At 31.9% G+C, this 25,910-nt stretch overlaps 2 protein-coding genes across 2 annotated transcripts in view; both read right to left on the reverse strand.

The window, feature by feature from the left end:
* The window catches only part of LOC120336047 (uncharacterized), a 98,792-nt gene extending 82,331 nt beyond the window's left edge, over nt 1-16,461 (reverse strand). Inside the window, exons 1-9 of the mRNA XM_078119883.1 lie at nt 16,339-16,461; nt 15,920-16,078; nt 15,428-15,598; nt 15,030-15,200; nt 14,706-14,873; nt 13,647-13,817; nt 10,269-10,436; nt 3,226-3,393; nt 1,277-1,444 (exon numbers count right to left, since the gene is read on the reverse strand). Coding sequence (XP_077976009.1) covers nt 1,277-1,444; nt 3,226-3,393; nt 10,269-10,436; nt 13,647-13,817; nt 14,706-14,873; nt 15,030-15,200; nt 15,428-15,598; nt 15,920-16,078; nt 16,339-16,383 — 1,389 coding nt within the window. The 5' untranslated portion in view covers nt 16,384-16,461. The remainder of the gene's footprint in view (nt 1-1,276; nt 1,445-3,225; nt 3,394-10,268; nt 10,437-13,646; nt 13,818-14,705; nt 14,874-15,029; nt 15,201-15,427; nt 15,599-15,919; nt 16,079-16,338) is intronic.
* Nucleotides 16,462-16,825: 364 nt separating this feature from the next.
* LOC144431241 (uncharacterized) lies at nt 16,826-24,588 on the reverse strand. The gene is made up of 11 exons (XM_078119089.1): nt 24,345-24,588; nt 23,268-23,465; nt 22,829-22,921; nt 22,289-22,477; nt 21,763-21,843; nt 21,420-21,608; nt 20,494-20,571; nt 20,119-20,199; nt 18,486-19,621; nt 17,376-17,538; nt 16,826-17,181 (listed from the first exon to the last, which is right to left on the reverse strand). The coding sequence occupies exons 1-11, from the start codon at nt 24,586-24,588 to the stop codon at nt 16,826-16,828; spliced, it is 2,808 nt and encodes a 935-aa protein (XP_077975215.1).
* Nucleotides 24,589-25,910: the final 1,322 nt, after the last annotated feature.

The following is a 25,910-nucleotide window of genomic DNA, read 5'->3' on the forward strand; positions in this document are numbered from 1 at the left end:
GAAAAATTATTATTGTCCCATTTATTAATATCGTATTTTTTATTTGATCGAATTTCATAAGACAATATCATTGCTAGTTTTATTTTTTGGCGAACAAAACTTTGTCACAGTTTTCTTGGGTGTTCCGCTCGTCTCATGAGTCCACTTGCCTCACGCGTTCCGAAGAAAAGACAAATGTGTACTGTCCCATCCCGTTCGACGTTTCCCATGCTCAAGCATGGTAATACTAAGTTATCTTGTGGCCGATGGCCCAATTTGGAACTTAATCCAGATTCAAAAATATCATTCCACAGTGTAATCGAAATACTCTTCTGCCCCGGAATTGACATTTCAATTGTAAGTATATCTATCTGTTGGTTTCGTTATTTGATTAAACACAGTGAGCAAACAGTCCAGTGATTGACAAAAATGACAATTTAGTTCTTTTTTGTCTCATGTCAAAGAAGATCAAGTAATAACAAGTTTTTCATGCTGGAGGCACGTCCTCGGGTCACAAGACGTATATGTTCAGAGAGATAATAGCGAGGCACGGTATAATTTGCATAAGGAAAGTTTACCGACGTATAACCAATGTTTACGGCAGAAAGATTTAGCGACTTTTCAGTAACCCGAATCCTTAATTTAATTCTTGGTTGTTTTGAATGAATTATTTTGAATAAAATAAAATAACCATGAAAATATTGAGTTATTTGTGTAATGAGCTTTGTACTGTAACCCGATATTTCTTGAAAATTTGCACTTATAGCCCGGTGCGACTTGTGTATGATAAAACAAAAACAATCTGAGCAATTTGCTGACAGTGCGTCACATAATCCGGTGCACGTTGTGGTCCGTAAAATTGCGGAATCCTTGAAATATGCGGAAAATGACAAAAGCGGGATATGTTCAAGCGACAAGCGCTGATATAATATATGAGGTTTGAGATATAGCATATTGAAGACTTTAATCCAATATAATTGAACATCATTGATCTTTTGCACTGTTGAAGTTCTGATTTAAAAAATTACTATTGAGCTATTTAATAGCCAACTTTTTCATTCGATCAAAATGCACAAGAATTTATCCCAAATAAATATATATATTTAAATCCCACCATTCTTTTCGTGGGCAAAAAATTGAATAAAGATTTATTCGCATGCATTTTGGAATTTTTACCTTGCATTTTACATCATAATTTAGAATCGCGTAAAGCACGCCGTTATACAGAATTGAATTGAAACACACTCTGATACGTTTGATTTTTAAAAGGTAATTGAACAATTTTCCATTATCTTACTTTCAGAGCAAAATCAGTTGCTCCTTGTGCAAATTCATTCAGCTTTTCACATGTCAGATTACAGACAGCAAACTGCACTATTCCTGCTTCAACAGTTGAGGCAACTTGAGCGAATTCATGAAATGCTTTCGGCTCCATGATCTTGTCTGCTAGGTATAAAGTATTGATCTGAAAAAGATTATGGAAATAATAATTTTAATGTAATTAGGAACTTTAATTACACTGAATACAATATATTTTATAGATAAAGATAGTAAAATTTGAATATGTATTTGTCGCGAATAATTTATATGGGTAAGATATTAAACAGCTGGAAGATTCCAACAATATTTGTTAGTCGGGGTCTGTGGGGTCATATACTCGTAAGCATATAGAAAATATGGTGACCTCAAATTAACACAGATCTAATAATTTGATAATTACTCAGATTTAAAAGAAGTGAGTTTATTTTGTTTACACTTCAACTTACCAGTAATATAGATAATGCGTTTCAGAAAAGTTATATTTAGAATATGTTCCAAGGAATCTCCTCAACCATAACGACAACCTTGCATCCGCTGCGCAAAGTTGTCAATTATCATTTTACTATAAGATTTTATATAAGTTTTTAAATATAACACAAGTATTGTAGTATAAGGTTACGAACGAAAATGTGAGTGTTTGAACATGTGAAGCGTATGGCTGCTCGTTACTTGAAATATTCGATGAGCCATAAAAAATTACGGAAAAAAAATTTATTCCTCTTGTTGCTGCAAAATACAAAAACTCGGGAAGATTTTATTTGATGCGTTTGGCATTTTTTCTCCTTTAAACTAGCCTTAAACATTGCAAATGCATGACATATTACTAGATTCGTAAGGCTGCATATGATAAGTGATCAGTATGAGAGGTGTGAATGTGCCTTCTCGTGCTATTGCAATATACACGCATTAACAAAATAATAATATTTTAAAGGAATTAACTTTTAGTAAAAAATAAACTAACAATGTTTCCCAATGCAAGCGTATTTAGCGACAGATTATTATTGTAAATTGTTTTACATTATTATATTTGTGTTCGTAACATTTAACACTGAAACCCCATATAACAAGTATATAAATACATCTATATCTTGTTATAAATTTATTGTTTTTATTTGCAATCTAAAATATTACCAAAGTAAAACTTTTGTAAGATCAGAATTAATTTAATTCGAACCAATAATAATGCATTGATTATTGTTAATTGTTGTTAAATTACATTCATACATGTCTTATGTAATATCGTCCTGGGACTGATTAGCTTCATTGTTCGCGTAAAATATATAGATTTTTCATAGTGCGTTAAATCATTTAACGGCCAACGCAATCATACTTATCGGTCAGTGTTTAAAAACAAAGGTATCACGGTATATCCATGGGATCACAAAAAAATTGGCGGATCATTGAGCATGATATTTATAATATAAAAAAAAGATAATGCAGTTCAAACCGTTAGGAGTGATACCAACAGATTTGAATTCCAAATATAACCCGAGGATTATCCTAACACTATCATTGCGTCCATAGTATAATGTAATTTGAAATTTACATTAAATCCTGGTCCATATGGAGCAATGACATTTTTCCGATTTTATCAATTTATGCTCTTAATTATACATGAATCACACAAAACTGCCCGAACTCAAAGAAAGAAATATAAGTGATTTTATTCGCCACTCATTCCAAAATCTCACCGCATATAATATCCATTAAATTAAACTAAAAAACATATTTAAGCAACAATCTGGAGAAAATTGTTGCGAAACAGCTTAAATTTAGGAATAGTTGATCAAAACAGCGTTAATTTGATAAATACTTATGTAAATCGCATGTGAAGAAAATGTGATTCAGAACTCATTAATTGTGATTCACATTTGAAAATACAAAAACATGATAAAAAACGTTATCAACAAGTTTACATTTTCTTACTTTTAAGCCACGGTCAGCAGCTCCCTGTCTAAATACTTTCAGTTTTTCACTTGTTAGACTACAGTTGATGAACAATACTTGTCCTGCATTTGTAATTGAGGCAACTTCAGTAAATTTTCGGAATGCTTCACCCTTCATGGTTTTGTCAGATAGGGTTAATTCATCGATCTGTAAAATAAATATTCAACGATTATATATATATGGTTAGCTATGATGTATTTCTAGCATGATTAGGAACAAATAAAGATGAACCAATCGATACAATTTATAGGATGATTTGAATAATATGTGTCGTTTGTATTGTATTTTTAAGATAATAAAACTTATTAATACTGCTCGGGTAATAATTTGACGACTGTTTCAGTCTCCCAAATGCTTTTTTTTTTTAATTTTTTGTTATTTTGAAAGATTCCTTTGATTAAAATACAATAACCATAAAAATATTTAGTTATTTGTGTAATGAGCTCAGTACTGTAATCCGATAATGCCTAAAAATCGTCGAACCTTCATATGCTAAAACAAAAACAATCTAAGCAATTTATTGACACTGCGTAATATAATCCGGTGCGCATTTTGTTCCTTAAATGCGGAAACTCCACGCATTTTAAAAAAATGTTAAAATTGCGATGTGTTCAAGTGCTGATATAATTATTATACGAGGTTTGATATATCACATTTGGGAATTTAATACAAAAGAATAGAACATGACTTTTAAACCACTGATAACGTTGTATTTGACAGAATACTATTAGCCTAATTAATACCCTACTTTTTTTAGTCAACAGCAATTCACAAGAAGTTATCACAATTTACCACAAAAACTATTCGGAATGCAAAACTCAAATGAAGAGTTCATTACTGTTATTTCACTGAAACCAAATTTCCGGGCGAGATAAAAAAAAAACTAGTTATCGTCGTGCTCGTGGCATAAGTTATATACATCTGTCGATGGAAATGTGTCATATAAAAATAATATATACGGAGATAGAGGTATTTATTTATTAAGGTATTTATTATTACCACGCAACGCTGACGAAAATAATCGGCATTCAGAAAAATTGCAATAGAATGCCGCTATTAGCAACTTTTCAGTCTTTTTTTTTCCAATTTTTCAATTTTTTTTTTCATTTGATTGTTTTGTCAAGAATTTATATTTTTAGTCTTACAGTGTGTATGAAAGGGCACATTATCGAATTAAGATATTTTTAAGAGATAGTATTATACCGGGTGCGTAGTATGTACGGTAATTTGTATGACGCAGTTATACAAAGGTCAATACTGAGGTCAATGGCGCACTGTGAATTACGCAGAAATGTGCCTATGACTTGGGAACATACACAATTTTGCAACTTCACTATATACACCAGTCCTGAGAACCAAAAATTTGAAAAACAAGTAATTCCCAGTGTCTACGATGTCTAATCCAAAAAATAGCTCGTCTGTTTCAATAACATTATTTTTATGTTAAAAACATATATGTCAACAATATACCGCGCTCTGCTCATGTACCTAAAATAAGGCTTTCCATATATAAAAAATATAAAGAATAAAAGAGCAATGCACCCTTGAATAAAAGCCAATCAATGTGAGTTGGACTAACATATTGAATATCACCATTGCACAATTTTCTACGCTGGAGTGTAAATTTCAAATTCATAAGCGCTAATCTAGAATCTAAGATGCAAAAACTCGAAAATACTTCGCAGAGCCCATTTTGCTTTTGTGACGTCACAATAGTCCTGCGTAAAATAATGTCAATTCATTATGACGAAACAATAGCAAGAATGAGCATGCCACACAAAATCTTCATTTTCATGGGGTTCGGAATTCTTGGGATAAAATCTGAGTTAACAGACAGGTGCGCAGCATTACATAAATACCTATTTTATAAAAAAAACAAAAATGACTTAGGCAATTCGGTGATGATATGTATTGTCCGCAACAGATTTCGCATTTAACATTGTCTTAACATGAATTGTCGTGCACTTGTGGTGTTCGTCGTTTTATTTTTACTATTTTATCATGCCGCATTTTAATCTATAGGAATTTTTGGCTGCGTATTCACTTCTTGATTATTTTTAGCATCACTTACAAGACGATTATATAATAACTCGTTTTCCCCAGTAAACTCAAATTTCCGAGCGCGAGAAAAAAAGGTATCGTTTTTCTTGAGGCTGAATACATACGCATGCAGAGGGATAATTGTGATATGAAGAGAATAAATACGGACAGAATATGTTATTAATATCTATTATACTTGAGCTACACACTCAACAATATCTGAAAAAAAGTTTGTCCCAATTTTTGTACTTGTTCCGCTTGTCTCATGAGTTCATTTGTCTCACGAGTTCCAATGAAAAAACAAATGTGTGCAGTCTCCTGCTACGTTTCCCGGTGATTCCGAGGTATGTACACCAAGATGGCGTACATGGCCCATGGCCCAATTTGGAACTTAATCCAGATTCGAAAATTTTATTTCACAGTGTATTCAAAAGACTTCTTCTGGACGAAATAGGACATTTAGCATTTAAGTACTGTTATCAGTTGGTTTCGTTGATTGGTTAAACACAGTGAACAGTTTAGTGATTGCCAAAAACGACACTTTCGTTAGTTTCTTGTTTCTTTTAAGGAATGCAAAACCGTATTTGGCGTTTTGTACCCATTTAAAAAGATTTGTCATTGTAGAAAAAGAAATATTTATATTTCATTTTCAATTTACTGAAATTGCATAATCCAAAAGTTAAACCATGAGTTCCTATCGAATTTAATAATAAGAATCCAAAAGATTAAACAGCCAATTCTAAGTAGCAGAATATTTATATACATTTGCCGCCAAAGTGATTGTCGTCAATGCGGAAGAAATGTTTAGAATTTTTTTTGGGAAAATGTTTGAAATATTTGGGTTAAACAATGATTTCAAAATTATTAATTATTCTCGTTTAGTATTTTTCTTCTATTATAAGACGTAAATTTATCTTGACTTCACTCCATGTCAAAGATGATAAGGTAGTAACAAGTTTTTACGCTGGGGTACGTCCTCGGGTCACAAGACATAGATGTGCAAAGGAATAATAGCGAGACTCGGGATAATTTGCGGAAATATAATTTACTGACTTATAACCGATATTCACGGCAATAAATTTTAGCGACTTTTAAATATCCATAATCTTTTATTTAATTTTTGATTGTTTTAAAAGATTTTTAGATTAATGCATTGATTGATATTTGTTGGTAGTTTACATCATTGTATCCAAACATCTCTTACGCTTTATCTTCCTAGGAAATGATCAGGCTCATTGTTCGCGTAAAATATATAGATTTTTCATAGTGTGTTAAATCGTTTGCGGCGAACGCAGACATACTTATCCGTTAGTGTTTAAAACAAGCACATTACGGTATATTCATGGGATCACAAAAAAAAATTATGGATCATCGAGCATGACATTTAGGATATGATAACAAGATATGAAAGTACAAACAGTTCGGAGTGCTACCGACAGATTCAAATTCACTTCTGAAAAAAATGAAAATAAATTGCAATTTTTCTGTATTATCGAATAAACCGATAATATTCCGAACGCTATAATTGCGTCCATTAATTAATGTAATCTAAAATTTACCTAAAATCCTGGTCCTTATGGTACAATGAAATTTTTCTGATTTTAAAAATTTATGCACTTACTTATACATAAATCGGACAAAACTACCCGAACTCAAAGAAAGAAACACAGGTGATTTTATTCGCCACTCAATTCAAAATGTGACCTCATATAATATCTAATACATTAAACCAACAAACATATTTAAGCAACAATCTGGAGAAAATCGTTGCGAAACATCCTAAATTTACGGATAGTTTATCAAAACGACATTAATTTAATAAATACTCATGTAAATCGCATTTGAAGAAAATTTAGTTCAAAACACTGGTGTGATTCACATTTGAGAATGCATAAATATAATAAAAAACTTTATCTACAAGTTTACATCTCCTTACTTTTAAGTGATGAAACAGAGGAAGATACTCAGGCGAATGGATCCACTTTTGCCTCTTACTAGACTTTAGTTGTGAAATGTCAAAATACATTTGCTTCTGTAATTGATGCCACTCAGACAAAGTTCAGAAAAAATTTCAGTTTGTTTCGTATTTTAATTAAAATTGATTAATTTTCTTAGGTTTATCATTTCGCCATCAACTTTATTCATTGAAGAGGGGTGGCAAAGGATATAAATAACGGGGAGTGTATTTATGATGTTTATTTTGGGGACTAGCAAACTGATAAGACAGTTTATATAGTATTAATCTTGACCTTTAGTCCGATCCATAACGATCACGCTATGAATATATTTTCAATTCATAGACGTCGTTTTCGACCATCCAGGTCTTGCATATGTATTCGAAAATCCTAAATTCTCGCCTAATTTAAATATAATTGCTTACGTTCGATTTAATTGTACCCTAACAGTATTTCAACCGATCAAATAATATTTAAGGCAAAATATCACTCCATACTTTATTCACAATATTCCCTTTTATCATCATTTCATTCGCCAATCGCCATTCACCGTCGGTAAAGTTGGACCATGGTTGTACATACGGTACAGTGGGAAACCGGCTCTCGCACACATACTATATCTGAATTAGTCGAGTATTATGATGTTTGTCTTCGTATTTTGGTGAGTACGACGTCCCCACAAACCGACAGTGGTCGTGCAGAGCGAGCGATACAACCTATTTTGTGATGTTCGTTTTAGGGCGGTTGAAACTAAGTTATTGCCATTTCAGTTATTTTACTTTTACTTTCGCCATTCAAACAGGTCAAAGCTTTTTTAAATCTCAGTCTACAGTGTAATACCCAATACCAACGGCCCACCCTATTATATTAAGGAAAGTTGACCCTAGGTCATGACTTGACTCTAGAATATTAAGTTATGATGACTTCCACGATCGATAATTCGTAGTTTGCATTCAAATTGCCAGTCTTGTTTCGTTGAAAGGGGTAGGAAAAATACTTTTTAGGAAATAGAAGAGGAGTTGAAAATTTTGTATCGAAAGCCTACATCGTTAAAAAGAGAGAAGGAAATTATCGCTCTTTATCAACATCACGCGCAAAGAGACCTAAAAATTGATTTCAGAGATACTTGATTGGTAATTCTTGCACGTTTGAACAGGGAGAAAAAAGAAACTTTTTTTATGAAAGGTGTCAAAAGATGCTGGGAACCATTTGCTAACAAAGGGTAACGTTGGCGAAATGACGGGCTTTATTAATCTTGTATCAAGAAGTCTGAAATTATTTGGTGCTTATGGGGAACAAAGGACGGGGGTTCAATGATACATACTTCAATGCGTGCGATTTGAAAGTGGTGTATTCACTGAATTCTTTGAGGCTTGACAATGCGTTAATATTACGTAATATTCTGACTTGACCATGAGACATATTTTTTGTTCAATCCCATTCCATGGCAATTTATGTCTGTACCATCCGATTCCGTGAAATTTCTATTCAAATACAATTCAATGAAAATACTGAATTTTTAAAAATTCAGGTTTAGTATCTATTAAATAGGTCTTCATGTACAATTAGATAGTACATGGACGCAAAATGACAAATTCATTGACTTTCTTATTTTTATAAATTAATAAGAATTATCTAACTATGACAATTTAGTAGCATTCCGGCTCAGTTATTCTATTTCTCAGGAACTCCGCTCATTCAGCAATAATAAATTACCTGCTTATAGATTATTTCCTAATAATTTGGTTAATCCGAGTAATTCCTGAACCATTTGTCTAAGTTACATTATATAACCATCTACATATCTGATGTACACAAAGTACGTCAAAACCAGAGCAGGTAACCACAGCCTTTCTCTGGCCCAATCGCTATGGATTTTCTGGGTTATGAAGACTCCATCTCAGATCGGAAATTCAAGTTTTGCCCCAATCCGAAACCTAGATTTGGTGGTACTCCCGTAGTATGGGAACAAAGATGCCGGAAACCGGTACGTAGTATGCGTACCAGGTCTGGGTGAGGCCATAATTTTAGGAGCAAATACTACGGGAGTCACTTGGCTGGTCCCTGAACTTGTAATAAAACTAAAATAGGGAAAATTGAAATGAAATTATGGCCTTCTATATTCCTTACAATATTCCCGTGTCCGCCACCTTGGTTTACATACTACGGGAGCACCGATTTGGGCTATACACGTAACACGTAATTCATGAAATGCTTTTGGCTCCATGATCGTGTCTGCTAGGTAAAAAGTATTCGTCGGGGAAAATAAATATGAAAATAATATTTTTATTGTAATTATGATCGTGTTAGCTTTTATTACTTTTAATACAATTTATTTTATGCATAAAGATAGTAACATAGTAACATCTTGTTTGCTAGGTACAACATGTTCAGAATTATTTATTATCATAATCAAAATAAAAATCCAAAACCTCAAACAAAACCAAAATATAATATTTTTAGGTGTATTTTTTACTATGTTACAAGTAGCTGAGTAACGGTTTGGGGATATGAAGACTGAGTAGATAGGGATAGTTTGGTTGTTTTACAATATCCATGAAATTATTCACGGAGTTTTGTTATTTAATGAGCTTAGTAATTTAACCCGATAATCCTTAAAAAACATTTGCGCTTCAAACCCGGTGCGCTTTATGTAATAAGAAAACAAAGTAAGCATTTTTTTGCGAATGGGCCCAATTATCCGTCGCGCCTTATGGTCCGTGAAATACGGAATCAATAACACTTACGTAGTTACAACAATTTCAACAATGCTAGGTAAAGCGCCTTAATCATATACGAGGTTTGAAATATAACACATACGGGAATTTAATGCAAAAGAAATGGCACGATTTTCACAAAGTTGAGATTCTTTTTAGAAAAATCATTATTGTCTCATTTATTAATATCGTATTTTTCATTTGATCGAATTTAATAAGACAATATCATTGCTAGTTTTATTTAAATTACACCAATTTTTCTGAATGCAAAGGAAATCTAAATTTTAACAACTTTATTTCAACTTCTCACCTTCAAACCAAAATCAGTTGCTCCTTGTGAAAATGCATTCAGTTTTTCACTTGTCAGATTAGAGTTGGCAAATTGCACAATCTTTGCCTCTGTGATTGAAGCAACTTGGGCAAATTTGAAGAATGTTCCGGGGTTCATGGCCTTGTCTTCTAGGTACAAAGTATTTATCTGAAAAATAAATATGAAACAAATAATTTTAAAACAACAATAAAATTGTAAGTTTTTTTGATTTATTTCGAATACAATATACAAAAGCTACAAGATTATAATATTATTCTGTGGATGAATTGCAGTTTTTTTCCTCTAAAATACTTGCTTATCTGCATAGTTAAATCTGCCGAATAACTTTCCGAACGATCGTGACAACCTTGCATCCGTTGTGCAAAAATGTCAATCACCTTACCATAAACCATGGTTATATGTTTCGATTCAGTTCTTGTATAAGTTTTTGAAATATCAAATAAGCATGGTTTGATAAAGTTAGAGAGAAGGAATGTTTTGCATCTGTGAAAGATATGACCGCAGATAATGCAGAAAAAATTGAATATTATACGATTATTAACGTTGAAAGTTTTGTAACGTCAAAGCATTATTATTGCATTAACAACATTGCCACTGAATTTCAAAAGATAGTTTCTGGGTAAGAGTAGATATTGATTGTAAATAAGTGACTTGCTGCCTCTTCGTTTTCAGATACAAACAGTCATTGGTAACAGATAATTTAGTATATTTACAGAACTAGTATATGACATAGTTAGGCAAAACGCATTGAGCGCTAGCTCATCACGCCCGCGAATTGTCGTAGTGTTGTAACTTCATCAACTATTTATAATGGTTTTAAAGCTTCGATGTTTGATATTCTCTCCACTAAGATTTGCTAGTGGAAGTCGAAATCGGATTAGGTCTTGGGGAAACAATTACTTTCGTGTATTTTACAGAATCCATAATATTCTTCAACTTGACATTAAATGTTTATCATTTTATTCAATTCTATTAACTTTTTCAATATTAAATTTCTCAATAATAAGAACAATAAAAAAACAAAGATACCGTAAAGTCAACAAAGGTATTTCTACGCGTAGATATTTTGGTGTGATTTTTGGCACTGTTTTTCGCTAACAAGTTTTCAATATTCGCTGAAATGGACGATGTAGCAATGCGAAGCCAATTTTTTATATGACTGTCAGAAATTAGTGATCTCATTTCCTTGTACAAGTAAGTGCTGACAAATAATGAGGCCACTAAAACTGCCATTCTGTCAATCCTCTGAAATTCTTTCTTTAGAGACGTATTTTCTGTAAAATTGAGTAATGGCAAGTCTTTAAACCTCTCCCTTACATCAGACTGTTAATTGTACGTTATTTAAGCGCCAAAGCAATCCAAAGTTGTCAACTCATCCATATTTTGCTTAATTGCCAAAATTTCAAGGATTTTATGCATACCACGCCTAAACACAAAGCATTGGCAATTACCATTTATGCCCCCAGCAGGTTTGACCAAGTAATATTTGATTGGTGCTACATTTGAACGAGAGACCAGGTGATAAAATAAAAGAAGATTTTCTGACAGATGAGATAACGTTAAAGAGAATAGTAAAAAAAACAAGTGTGTAAGCGACTATTTATATATCGATATCTTCCAGTTGGTTTAGATTCAAAATTGCGCTCATGGCTCGTTTGAATGGGCTAGCAGAGCGCATTTCAAGAATATGAACAAATTGTTTGTATCAATAATATGATCAATAACTACATCACTTGAAAAAATAGAAGTTTTACTAACTATTTTTTTTTATTTATTCCCGAAAATACAGCGCGGGCCACTCGAAACTTCTAGGCGGGCCCCATGTGGCCCGAGGGCCACGGGTTGGACGACCCTGCCCTAGTACAATAACACACATGTTTGCTTATATTTGTACGATATCAGATTGGGCCAAAATAAGAATAAACTTTTGAGACGTAATTTTCAAGTTAAATCCCGCACGTAAAGAAAGCTTAGACATTCACAATGTTCCAGTAAAAATATGATGAGAGCGGCTTGAGACAATATATATGCGAGTTCGTTACGCTGGTTAAAAATAACAACAAATATCAAAAGTTCCAGAATTATAGGAATAAAACTATACGGACCTGTAGTCGGGAACCATATCAATAAGAGAGCAGTGGTTCTAAATTCTCAACCGCCCCATTTAAAGACTTTGTCAAGTCGCGCGTCCCACTTAAAAAAAAATAGCTAAAAATAAGTTGCAAATAACAGATTGTAAGCGATGTATGTTTTATTCGACGAAACGTTGATAAGATATTTTTGTGGAACGTAAATATCCAAAATAGAAAAATTTAAATATTCTAAATAAAGCGGGCGAGATTAAATCTGACTTCTATCTTATTTTTTTAATTTGCACCACGCCCACTTAAAAAAATTGTCTATTGTCGCATCGTTAGAGAACCACTGAAATAGAATTTAGCATCCTAAACAGTGACTATGTTTTTTACTTTGACGTTAAATTATTTTAATTCCATAATTTAAACGTGACGCTGCGGTACGCTATAAAAAATATTTGCGTAAAGCTTATTAAGGAAAACGCAATTCAAACATGGATGGAGTGCGCTTCATTTCTGAAAATACCTGAACACAATAAAAAAAAATGGGGACACCCGGAGTATGCGAACCAAGATGGCGAACATCGGAATGTAATATGTGTATAGGTTAGGGTTAGGTCATAATTTTAGGTATAAATACTACGGGAGGCTCTTGGCTAGTCTTCGAACTGATAATAGGACTCAAATAAGGAAAATTGGAAAGAAATTATCGCCTAACCCTAACCTGTTACCCATGTTACGTTGCGATGTCCGCCATCTTGGTTCGCATACTTCGGGAGCACCAAAAAATGAAAATATTTACAATTATTACTTTCAACACCATTATAGTTTTCTATTAGAGGCAAGTTTGAGCGGATTCATTATATTTTATATTACATGTTCTTGTTTTTTACAAGCAATTGAACTATCTGCAAAATGAATGACAAGATATTAACTCCAAAAAAGAACTTGTGAACTTGTTAGTTACTTGCGTGTGAGTATTTGCATCCGGCCTGAATTTTGAAATATAAATCATGAATTTCTGATTTATTTAATATGTTATAACATGATTTCTTGCAGCTAATGTAGTTGGTATAGATTAAATAAGGTATGAAATTAAATTTTTATGTACATGATGTATTTTAAATCAATTCATTTCCGAATTTTTCGAAAATATATAATGTTCATGTATATTCAAATTCATAAGCTCCTTAAAATCTTAAGATATCTGTGCAAATTTTTTGGTATAATTCATCTAATTTGCACATAAATATAAAGAACATTTTCCTCTCTTGACTCATACCTTCAGTTCGTATTCTAATGCTCCTTGTGAAAACGAATCAAGCTTTTCATTCGTTAGATTGCAGTTACTAATATCTAAATCTTCAGAGTTCGTGACTGACGCAACATGTGCAAATTTGAAGAATACTTCGGGTTCCATTGATTTTTCTTCCATAATCGCAAATGTATGAAGCTGTAATACAATCGGACATCACATGTTATTATATGCTTTTTTTCTATATTAAAATAACTTCATTTACTAGCTTAGTTGAACAACAAACTGGAATACAGATATCATACAGTACGTATTGGGCATGTGAAGTTCGTATCTGTATCACTTTATCAATATCAACTATATCAACCACTTGTATAATTAAAAAAATTCACCATCTTTGATTAGTCACTAGATGTCGCCATTTCTGGTATTATCCCATTTAAAATATTCTGTTAAATGCTTATTTCACCTCATAATAGGTTCTATTGCATATGCCTGGTTAATCGAAAAAAATGTGACTGAATAAATTGAAAAATATATATTAAATAAAAGATTCTAAAGATTCAATGTTGAGTGTTAAATAAATTATTATTTTAAATCAATACCCAAGCTTCAAGAAAACTTTGTGGCAGTACGTTGTAACTATTTTGTGAAGATGTATTATATTTACAACAGAACTTACAAATTGAACATTGTAAATTAGGGGCATCAAAATGTAAAGCAATCGATTATGGTTTATGTGGATAGCAACAAAGTTTTCTATATTTTTATGGCGCAAATATATTATCGACGAAACAATCAAGTTTGAAAAGAATCAGAAAATTATTTATGTGAAATTTCTCAAGAAATACGTCCAATATGAAGTGGAAGTTTAAACTCAATAAGAACATTTATGAAGTATATTTATTTCACTGATTAGTTTGTATAAATTTAAAACACAATGTACATTTTACATTAAGTTATTTATACAGTCATTTCCTATTTCTGGAAAAATTCATGTTCCAAAAATAAAAATACGGCATTTTCTTCCCTATTTTATAAAACAATACTTACTAATGTTATGTGTGGTCATACTGATACACTTACCTGCAATTTGTTTTCTGAAGCTCCTCTGGAAAAATAATCTAATTTATCGAAGTTTAGATCGGAATCTACGAAACGTAATGATTCAATTTTTGTAGTTGATGCCAGTTCAGCGACGTTGTAATATTCTTTAAATTCAAGTGTCTTGTCTTGAACATAAAGTTCTGCAAGCTGTGTAAAATGTTGCAATGAGATAATTTTCAGAAAGCAAAAGAGGTTTGGTGACAAAATGATCTGAATAAAATCTATAGTTATGAATCTATTGGTGGTAATTTAATACAAATATTCTATTTTTCTAATATCCAGTTTAGAAATTGATAGACCCACCTTGTACTTTCTGGATTCCAGCGCTTGATTAAAAAAATCAACCTTTCTCCCTGTCAGATTACAATCGGCTATTACAAATCTGCTTGTACTTGAATTCACAACAGCTATTCCCAGTGTATGATACGCCTCCAATTTTATGTTTAATTCACCTTCAATACCCAGGAAGTCAAGCTGTGAATTTTGTTATCAAATTAGCAAAGCATTTTAAAAGCGTAAGCCAATGATACAAAATTAGAGATACAATTGAAATTAACTATTTTGATTTTATTTTAAATCATTTTACTTTTGTTCACCCAATCTTGAGTGAAAGTTTTTTTAGAAAGTATTAGGGATTACTGGAAATTAAATAAAATACAAATTTGCTTAAATAAAATACGGATTTGCTTATTATTTTTCACCTTTACTCTTTGTTCTGCTGCACCCTGTGAAAACAAATCAATTTTTCTATCGGTTAAGTTACAGTACTCGAAACACAAACTTTTCGATTTTGCATTTGATAGGAATTCAGCAATGTCATGATATCCTTCGGCCTCCAATGTTTCTTCTTTTGTGAACCACAGCGCTTGAACCTTTGTTTAAAAATTTCAAGTACTTGATCAATACAAATTATTAACAAGTTGCTTTATTCGGGTTTATCCAAGAACGTTGGTTTACAGAAATGTAATGTTAATTACTCATTTAGGATGTTCATTTTACACATAAGTCGCCTGGAAAGTATGCTGAATGTTCATTACAATAAACGGTATTTTGTACTTATTTTCATCAATCGACTTGAAAACTTTTAGTGCTATTCATGATAAAGTAAACAGTTACTAAACACAGTATTCGGATATGTCCCATAATGACAAAATATAAAAATAGAATCCTTGATCGATAAGTTTATAACAAACCTCGACTCTTCCAGTAAATGATCCCTTCAGTTTTTTTAGCTTCTGCTTTGTTAGGTTTGATGAATTAAATCCAAGATATTCATATTTCGGCTGCTCAGCGAGGTAACGGAAAACATCTTCTGAATATTCTCTTCCTATCACGAGTCTGTTCAACGCATTCTGATATTTAGAGCAAAAGCAATAATAACATTTTGGGGTGTCTCTGCGCGATATTTATATATTTATCAAATACCAACCATTATTAATTTACAAGGTTTTTTTCCTGTTGTTTGTTATTTACCTTCGTATTCGTGTAGCCATCGGTTAAGCAAGAAACATGTTTTATTTATTTTTTTACAAGTTCTAATTATTTTAACAATTAATTAAGGTGGGTTTAATATATGATAATATTATTCAAATTAATGTTGCAAATAAATAACCTTCGTTCTCAAATCTGATGACTTTAAAATCTTCAGGGTTATCATTTCATCACATTTTAGGTGCAGTGCACTTTCTACGTCAAGGACTTGGAGTAAATGCTCAATTGTACTGTAATCATTCAAACCAACACTTTTTCCAATAATGATTTTTTTTACCTAAAGTATTAATTTTTAATAGTAGATATATCTCAAATGCCTATATGCATAATGAAGATCAAACATATTTTTAAAATATGTTATATACGTATGCTATACGATCTAAAGTGCTATACAGCTATCATATTGTATTAAAAAAATCTTCAGTTATGAAGAATAATATTGCGCCTATATATCAAACCAAACATAATATTTTATTATTGTGATCAAAATTTTAACATTTTTGAATAATTATATTGAATATTCATTAATTGACTCATTTCGCTCAATGAAAAATTATAAATCACCTGCCAGGCATTGTTAGTAGGGAATCATTTTCAGTGATATTTAGTTAGGTTACAATTTTTTTTACCTTCATCACATTAACCGACTTAGAGGAATCGTATATCAGTTGTAATATATTTGAATTTATCTCGATCGTGTTAACACTGATGAATTCTAATGGAAGACACATATTGGAAACGTGTGCCAGGATGTAATCTTCTCCCGGCTTTAAAGGCTTGAATTCCTTAGTATCCTGTGAAATCTCAAATCCTTTGATTAAATGTTTGAATTTAAAGATGACATCAGGCCCACATTCATGCAGAAGAGACACATGTTCCATGTCTGAGATTGTTCCGCTGCTGGGAAACGACTGGAGTTGGAACTCGAGAGATTGTACGCATTGAAGTAAACTGATGTTTTTTTCTGAAAATAGCAGTTTCATTTCGTTTATTTAAGAATTATTTTCTATGTTCCATCCTAAACTAGAGTTTTATATTTGAAAATAATGTTTGATAAAACTAAATTATCGCTAGTAACAATGTCATAGATAGAGCACTTGATATGCAATCAATGTAATAAAACTGTGTATATCTAAACAAATCGAAAAGAAAACTTACCTTTCACATATTTATTTGCAAGTTTTCTTGTTATTGGGTTCAAGACAATTCCATATAAGAATTTACGCGTAGCATGCCAATGAGGTTTGTTAAGTTCGACGGAGACAAATTTAACAAATTGCCCTTTTTTCATATTGAACAGCTCAAAAGCGGCTAATAATTCCTGCAAGTGAAAATGAAGTCTACAGTACTCATAAAAAAGTATTAATTAAGTTTAATGCTGCTTTTATATACTAATGTTCCAAATTTTTTTTGTAATAGGTTAAATTGATTGGTTAGGAATATGTGGTCACGATCAACATTTCAATACCAACAACATTAAACTATGTTTATCATGAGGGCACATGATTTGACGTTATTTTTTCAGCGGAAAACAAATTTACCCATGTAAATGTTCAAAGTTATAAAGTCGAAAGTGGGATATTGGATATGAATTATTGTTATGTCAATCCTTTTCGCAAAATCATTTTAAATGAGTCGACCAATTTTAAGTCAATATTTAACACGATTTTATACAGTTTGCACATAGCAATTCTCAATCTCAAATTTAATATTTTTCGTAGCAGAAGGGACTGACTCTTTGTCGGATAGAAAATGATTGATATCAAAAATATTTAAAATTCTTAAAAACCACTAAACAAGATCTATTACAATTTCAAAGTACTTCCAATCTATTATTTTTTTTATATATTTTATTCCTATTGGCAATATATCAGTCACGAGGAGTAACCCAACATTGAACACTAACTATGAAGTAGTTTTTATTTGCATTTTACGTTTATTAAAACTTCTAAGGGCACTCGTATATTGCTATGACATTGTGTTTGTGATTTGGCATAGCATAACATTAGACTCGATATATTGTTCTTATCAAATTCAAATATGTGCGTAAACACTTTACTTTAGTTTTCGAGTACACAACCTAGTTTATTGCGAAACTACAGAGTTTTGAATAATTTCATTGTATAAACTCAGTTATAAGATCTTACTATAGCTTGTACATAGCGGCACTATTAATTTTCGAACACACATAAATTAAAATAGAAATATGCGATGCGATACCGAATGGTGATTAATCATAAATCATGCTTTTTCAAGACGAAGACCTACTTGCACAGTCTGATGTAAAAACTCAAAACTTAGATTCATTTTCACAATGCGCGATTGGTATTGTTCGGGCTCTGCTTTTGTTATTATAAGACCTCGTAGTTCCGATACATCAACTCCAAGCTTCTCAGCATGGCTCGCTGAAAACGAGTAAGTATTTTCTTTAATGCCAGAAAATGCAAGCTTCATTAGTTTTTGCAAATCTGCATTGAAGTGTTCAGACCCGGAAAAGAATTTTACAACGGTAACCATAGTTTCGGACTCTGTTTCTGGTATTTTTGTCCCAGTTTGCTTCAGCACTTTGGCCATGTAGATGAGAAACATTGGATTTTTGCACAGAGAAATAATTTTTGGGCTTTGCGTGATATCATTTTGCAATGCCTCTTCTTTGGCGTTAGATACAACCAAATTCGATAATATTTTTGGAATATCATTGTTGTCGAAACCTTCAAGCATTACGACTTTTGAAGGTTTTTGTTTTGGATCCAATTCCCAAAATGTGCTCCAACGGGAAGTTGATAAGATTTTCATGCCTGGATACAATGAGCCGGATAAAATGTTTGCTAAAATAGTATTTGTTTTCAAATTTATATTTGGATCACGGATTTTAGGATAGAGTCCTCCAAATACCTCGCCTGCTCGATCAAGTCCGTCTATAACTAAGAGAATTTTGTCCGTATTTTTCTCTACCCAATGTGCACCGGCTTTCTTAAGTTCGATTGGTAGGCCGATTTGTTGCGTGAATAATAGATCAAATGGGGTCGACATCGTTTCCTGTTGAAGATCGGAAACAGAGATATAAAATGTCATTAGAATATCTTTCAAAACGTTAGATCCTTCCTCCAAGGCCATTTTAGAGTACTTTTTGGCGGAAATTGTTTTTCCAGAACCAGCGTCTCCCAATAGCATTACATGGTTAGAAGTGGTTCCCTTAAACTCATCGTGTAACTGATCAAGACTTATTTCAATTTTATCAGATTGGCCGAGGGCTTTGCTGCTAGTTTGATTTTTGAAATTGGCTACCGTCAGCTTTGGCTGAACTTCCTCTTCTAATTCATTCAGATCTTCGAATACTGACCGAACATCATACTCGATTGTTTGTCGAGTGCTATCGTTGACTTTGTCGACAAATTTTTTTTCTGTAAACAATTGAACATCAGTAAAAAATATGTCATATTAGACCAGGTCTCATATTGCCAAAAACTTAGTTCCAGTGAATTGATACATTTTTGTATAAATTTTTGTTTTTAATTCATTTATTTCTTGTTTCTTCTTCTTTCTAATTTTTTTATTTTCTATAAATATTTAAGATTTTTATCAGTTAAGATTTCAGCTTAAATTCAATTTCTACAAGTTGTTCACATTTACTTCCTTGTTATGGACTTTTATTTAGTTCTAATAAAATTTTCAGTTCTGATATTGCAACAATTCTCATTTCCTAGTACATCTTTAGATGCCCAATGTTAGATGCCCAAACGCAAACAATACCTGTAGAGCAAATCAAATATGAAAGTGTATACTTACTTTTGAGACACCATGTATGTAAGTATGTGATAGGTGTCTTAGACTGACTTGTGTCATAATAACTAATATATACTATGTTGATCAATTTAGTCATTTTCGTAATTAAATTAACCTGCTGAAGACTCAAACGTGTGTTCTTCATTTGAGCTTTTTTCTCCTGTCTGCAAAGGTTGCTGCAGTACGGATTGTTCACCTGCTTTGTATAAGAATGCGTAATTTAATAAAGCGAGATTGAGTCATTGATAGTGACTGTTGTAACAATATCATACACGCTTTTTAATCAAAGCGTCTATCCCTTTATATATTCCGATCGTAGAACAATTTCTTATTAAAAGTCTGAATTTTTAATAGAAGGAATGTTATCATAAAATAATGCAAATGCGAATATCCACAATTTAACTAATGGCTAAATAGGTTTTCCTTACAAACTGTATTTAAATATAATTAATAGTTTTAGCGTTACACTTTGTATAAATCTACTGTATACCTTGGTATGTTGTCTGACGCATGACATTTTTGTATTGTTCAACTAAATCTCTGATTGTTGCTGCCGTGACGAGATTATCTAAAATAAACCATATTATTATGAAACAGTGTTACATGTGTAATTTAAAAATAAGTGAAGATTAGGGAAAAAAGAAATTGCAAACAACAATCAATTGAGGAATTATACCTCAAGCAAGGTTATGAAACTCCTGAGTATTTGAGGGCCGCATTGCATTTTAGGAATTGTGCCAAGACCGCAAACAGTTTTTGATAATGTATACTTCATGCATATTTTTAGATAGGTGTAGTTTGTGATATATATTATTATGTAATTAAACAACCGAATAAAGTTTTATTATTTTTTTTTCAAATTTCAAATGCCATTTAAATATTAATTTCTTGCATTCCACTATTATATATTAGAACTTACTGTATTTATTACGAAAAATCGTAAAACTTTATATACAACCATCAAAAGCATTTTTGAACAAACTTTTGATAAGAACAGAATTTTACATATACAAAAATGACTTAATCTTAATATATGGACCTAAAATTCACAAAGAAAACAGAATAACTTGATGTTTTTTATTATATTTGTCCTGACGTTTGGCTTCTCTTTTGGGAAACCAGATTACTAATATCAGGCTGAAATGGTTTCACAGTACCAACTCAACCAATCGTTGAGAGTATTTGATTAATTTTAGAAATGAAAACAGTTGTTCACATCTATATGTGTCGCCGCGAGTTTGACATTCCTGTCTTAAAGATATATAAAATAACATAGTAGGCAAAACTGACCAAATATTCCGTTTCTCACAAATAATAGTAATATAATATTATATATCGTGGATGCTTGCACAAAGCCTGGTTCGGCGCAAAAAGCGTGAAAACTCGTCGTATAAAAAAAATAATTCAAGCACTCACCAGCATTTTGCTTCCACAGTCGAAGCATGCTAAGCTTTTTGTCAAAGGAAGATTTTGAATCTTGCTCAATCATGGTAACATCGCCGCTATTCAGTGATAATCCACTGCTAGATCGTGCGAATTTTCTGAACTCGGATAGTTTGTGAATCGTTTCGATAATTTCGAGAAAAACGTCTTCAATTCTTTCGTCTAAAAATCCGATATTTTCAGAGTCAGTATAATTTTTAGCATTAGAAGTTTTCTTGACTGCATGTACATTTAGTATTTTACATTTTGCTCATTTCATCTTTTCCGAGACAGTGTTATAAGTTTATTCAAGAAAAAGTATTAAATAAATATGCACCTTGGATGTCCGAATGTGGATGTTGATTTTTTTTATAGTTATCGAGTATTCCCATGATAAGCGTCGTTGATGCGGAATTAACTAAATAAGTAAACAAATTCATTAGTTCCGCCAAACATGCTGCTAATGTAACAATCTGGTTAAAATCGGAACAACTGATTCGGTCGACATAAATACTGTAGATCCAAAAAAATAAAATATTTTTAGTATTAAACGTAAAAAGAACAATGCTTCATTATAAACATGCTGTCACACCATCACATTATTCGTAACAAGCATTAATTTTAATAATATTATATTGCTTCGACATTTGCTTTTACCATTCATTCACGTCAAATCAGTTATTCGTAGGAGAGAACTTCTTCTAATAAACAAAAAAACTCAAATTTACATCATTTGTTTGTTTAGACTCTGAACACTCAATCGAGTGCGTGATTTTAACGCATTTGAGCAACGTTCAGCTGATATAAAAGCATTACAATAAGTTTTAATATACGCCAACATCTTTACTTTCTGAAATTCCTACCAGCGTTTTCTTTCCACAACCAAAGCATGTTAAGCATTTGGTCAAGCGAATATTTTGTATCGTCTTCAATTGAGGTAACATCGCTCAAGCTTAAAGACAACCCATTTTTCGATAAGGCGAAACGTTTGAAATCAGCTATGTTTAGGAACCTTCTTGGTAATTCGAGGAAAACATCTTCAAATCTTGCACCTGAAATGTATCAATATGATAACTTAAATTCGTCTTAATGAATTTTTGACGCAATGATTGGTTCTGAATTTTGCCTTGCTTTTGTGTTGTTTTGGCCACTCTTGGTTTTGTACAACGTTTTATTGATATCAATAACGTTAATGAATCTAATATTAAAAAGATTTTTTTTCTGGCGATCACGTGATGTTATCTGGTATGCTATTAGAGGTTTTTCAGTGTTGAATATTTTGTCTCATTTACTGTCATAATAGACAAATATAAACATAGTTTGTAAAAGTTAGATTGTAATGGATACTTAGTTTCAACTCTACATCCACGAGTTGTAATGAATGCAAATCGTTTTTTCTATACCTGGTTCAAAATCTTGAATGGCATCTTTGCTTGCCTCGAGCCCAATAAAATTGTTAACAACTTCTCTTATTCTTCCCGCGGTTCCGTTTTTTCCTGTATTCATTTGAATGAAATGATCGCATATAGTTCACGAATATAATATGATAAAAATAATATAATATATAATTTATGGGGTAAGATGACCAAGCAATAATTGTATGTGCAGCAAGATGGCGCACAATCTGAACATCTGAACAATCTGAACATTTTTATACCAGGTTACAAATATCAGGTGGTGCGCCATCTTGGTGCACATACTACGGGAGCGTTAGATAGTATTAGATCCCACTCGCATTGGGATAGGTTTATTAAATATATGTAATACAAATGTTAATGAAGAGAATGAAATATCAAACTTTACAAGAAAAGATCTCATATATTTAAATAATGCTCATCTAACCATTTTTTTCTTTCCAGAGGGTTAGAACAGCATATTTCTGTTCATCCACTAATTCTGTGCTATGATCCGTGATATCAGAAATTTCTCGATAACTGAGGACGAGGCCATTTTTTGATTGAGCAAATATTTTGAATTGTTGCAGTGAAAACTTGTCTATTGTCTCGTAGAAAGCATTGTCAAGTTCGGTGATGGCAGACGCTGAAAAAGTATTCATTATTTAATGCAAATAGATATATTTATATGTGAAATAATATTTATTAGAAATGTACTAATTTTTATGTATAATGAATTTTAGTCTAATGCCGGGGACATGAGATTTCCAATTTTAAAACAATTTAAATTCATAATCATTGCCAATTTTATTTAATTTCCTTATATTATTTAAAATTTCCATTGTATTGGTTGCCGAATTACCTGAATTAACATCTGTATTTTGTATTGTATTAGATTAGATTGTAATTAAGATGAGGTAAAAATTATTTTATCTTCGGACCGTTTGTTTTCCTGGTTAGACAGTTTTATTTAATCTTACAAGTAATTTTATGAAGAAGTATTTATTTCCAGCAAAATTGCTTTGAAATGGTATAACCAATTATTTGGCTATTTTGGGTGACACTGCTCGATTACCAGTAGGCCATGTTGGTTTTTGGCGTTCTTCACACTGAAATACGGCTTGTTTATGATTTTTTTCAGTTTGTTTGTCTTGTTTTTATTGTCAGTACGACGAAAAATAAACTTCAGGTTACTTAATGGACCTTTTTCGACGAAAGCGCTCCACATACTCCCAAACAGGTAAAATCACTAATAAACTGGTAGTGGCATTTCGAAAGATTACTGGATTCCAGCAGAACAACTGTAAGTTGTGTCCGACCTTCATTTAAGCTCTTTATTCAAGGCTTGCGAAAGAGAATTGAGAATTTTGTGCAGAAAAGTTGCCATTTTTTCAACATTGATCTCCAATGTAAGGCAGATGATATCACCTAATCTAATCTTCGTAGAATTTCAAATATTGCATTTCTGAATATAAACTGAACTTCCGTGTTGCGTATTTATTTTTAAAGTATGAAGTTAACCTACCTTCTGAATCTGCACGAGATCCTTCATTTACACTATTTTGATCCGACGATCTCGGCCCTGGATTTTTCTCAATTCCGTGAACAGCCAGTAATGCAAACACGACTGTTAGAATCGCTAAAGACAGTCCCGTTGAATAATCCGAGAGTTGTAAAGTTGAAGTCGGTGCCCGATTCTCTTTAGTTCTACAACCGCCTCGAAATAGACCAATTCTAACGCGGTATGTAGACAAATCGACGTTCGCCATAACTACTATGTTAAATGGTCATGAAAAATAATATAAAAAAATATCATGAAATTTGAGAGACAAAAATGAATTGGATTGGCAGCATTGTGAAAATTACGAAAATTTTGAAATTCACTTTTCAAGAATGTATAGCTTAATGATGACCGCATATGCAGATATAAGAAACTACAAAAAATTGTTTATAAGGTCACAACAAATCATAGCATTATTCGGTGTGCTTAAAAATCAAAATGGCCTTTATTTCAATACATGTTCGCGAAACATTTATCTCTGAAGGTTGAATCTAATTTATTTTTAATTCAACATCATTAAGCCATAACTATGATTTTATTTTGAGCTCAATTGGGCTACCACTGTGCTAAAACAATTTCTTCAAATATAAAAAAAAAATTCGAAAGAAAAAACAATAAAGTTTTTAATTTTCAAAACAATCAAAAAAAAAAATACAAAAAAAGGCTTTTTGTGTACTTATATTTTACATTTCTCCTTCTCCAATTATAGTCGTGTTTCTGTAAAATGCATTACTATGGGTCTCTAAATAAATCTTTCAAACAGTTAGCGGCTCTGGAATTTATTGAACAAACAGAATTATATACTGCAAGCAAACTTTGTTTTCAAATAGCGAATATTTACATTTTGGTATATGTGATTTATAAAGTTACACACAATCAACCCTAATTAGTCTAACACTTTATTTTGTTTAATCGAATATATTTTGACATAAGGAAAGGGGAAGGGGACTAAGTTGGGGATTTCTCAAACTTCGTTATATCGTATCAGCTGAGAGATTCAACCCTTAAAAGCGTTTCAATTCATGAAAATTGCTATGTATTATAAAGCAAAATGCAGTTCGTTTATTAAATAAAAAAAAAAAGGGGGGGGGGGGGAGGGTACGATGCTAAATTTAAATATAACATTTTTGTGTCATATGTGGAAGATATGTTCACAAACAACCTCGAAACCCAATTTTTTACATTAAAAGAAGAATTTTCAGATTGAAGAATGAAGAAATAGGAAAATTCATGTTGTCGAAAAATTTCCGTCCAAACTCCCTAAAGTCTCGCTTGTCTACCATGTACAAAAATCTGAACTCAATTATTCAATCAATCATTTTCTAGTAATTTTATAGTAAGATCAAAATGTTATAGATTTACAAAGATTTTACGAAAAAATAAATTAATGCTATAAAAAATGTAAACATATGAAATTACCAAACTCGATCAACAATACTCATTTTACAACTAGTAATTTAGTCAAACATTAGCTACTGAAAATGTTAATTAAATAATTCCTAACATATTAAACTAGAAAATAGTCACGAA

This window comes from Styela clava, chromosome 2 (genome assembly GCF_964204865.1).
Source record: "Styela clava chromosome 2, kaStyClav1.hap1.2, whole genome shotgun sequence".
NCBI classification, from domain to species: Eukaryota; Metazoa; Chordata; class Ascidiacea; order Stolidobranchia; family Styelidae; genus Styela; species Styela clava.

Bases quoted from the DNA above. Each gene is read 5' to 3' on its own strand.
- LOC144431241 (XM_078119089.1), bottom strand. From the start codon at position 24,588: ATGGCGAACGTCGATTTGTCTACATACCGCGTTAGAATTGGTCTATTT. The intron at 22,922-23,267 runs GTTAGATGAGCA...AAATGAATACAG, and splicing joins CCTCTGGAAAGAAAAAAATG to GAAAAAACGGAACCGCGGGA. The intron at 20,572-21,419 runs GTGAGTGCTTGA...GGTTTATTTTAG, and splicing joins ACTGTGGAAGCAAAATGCTG to ATAATCTCGTCACGGCAGCA.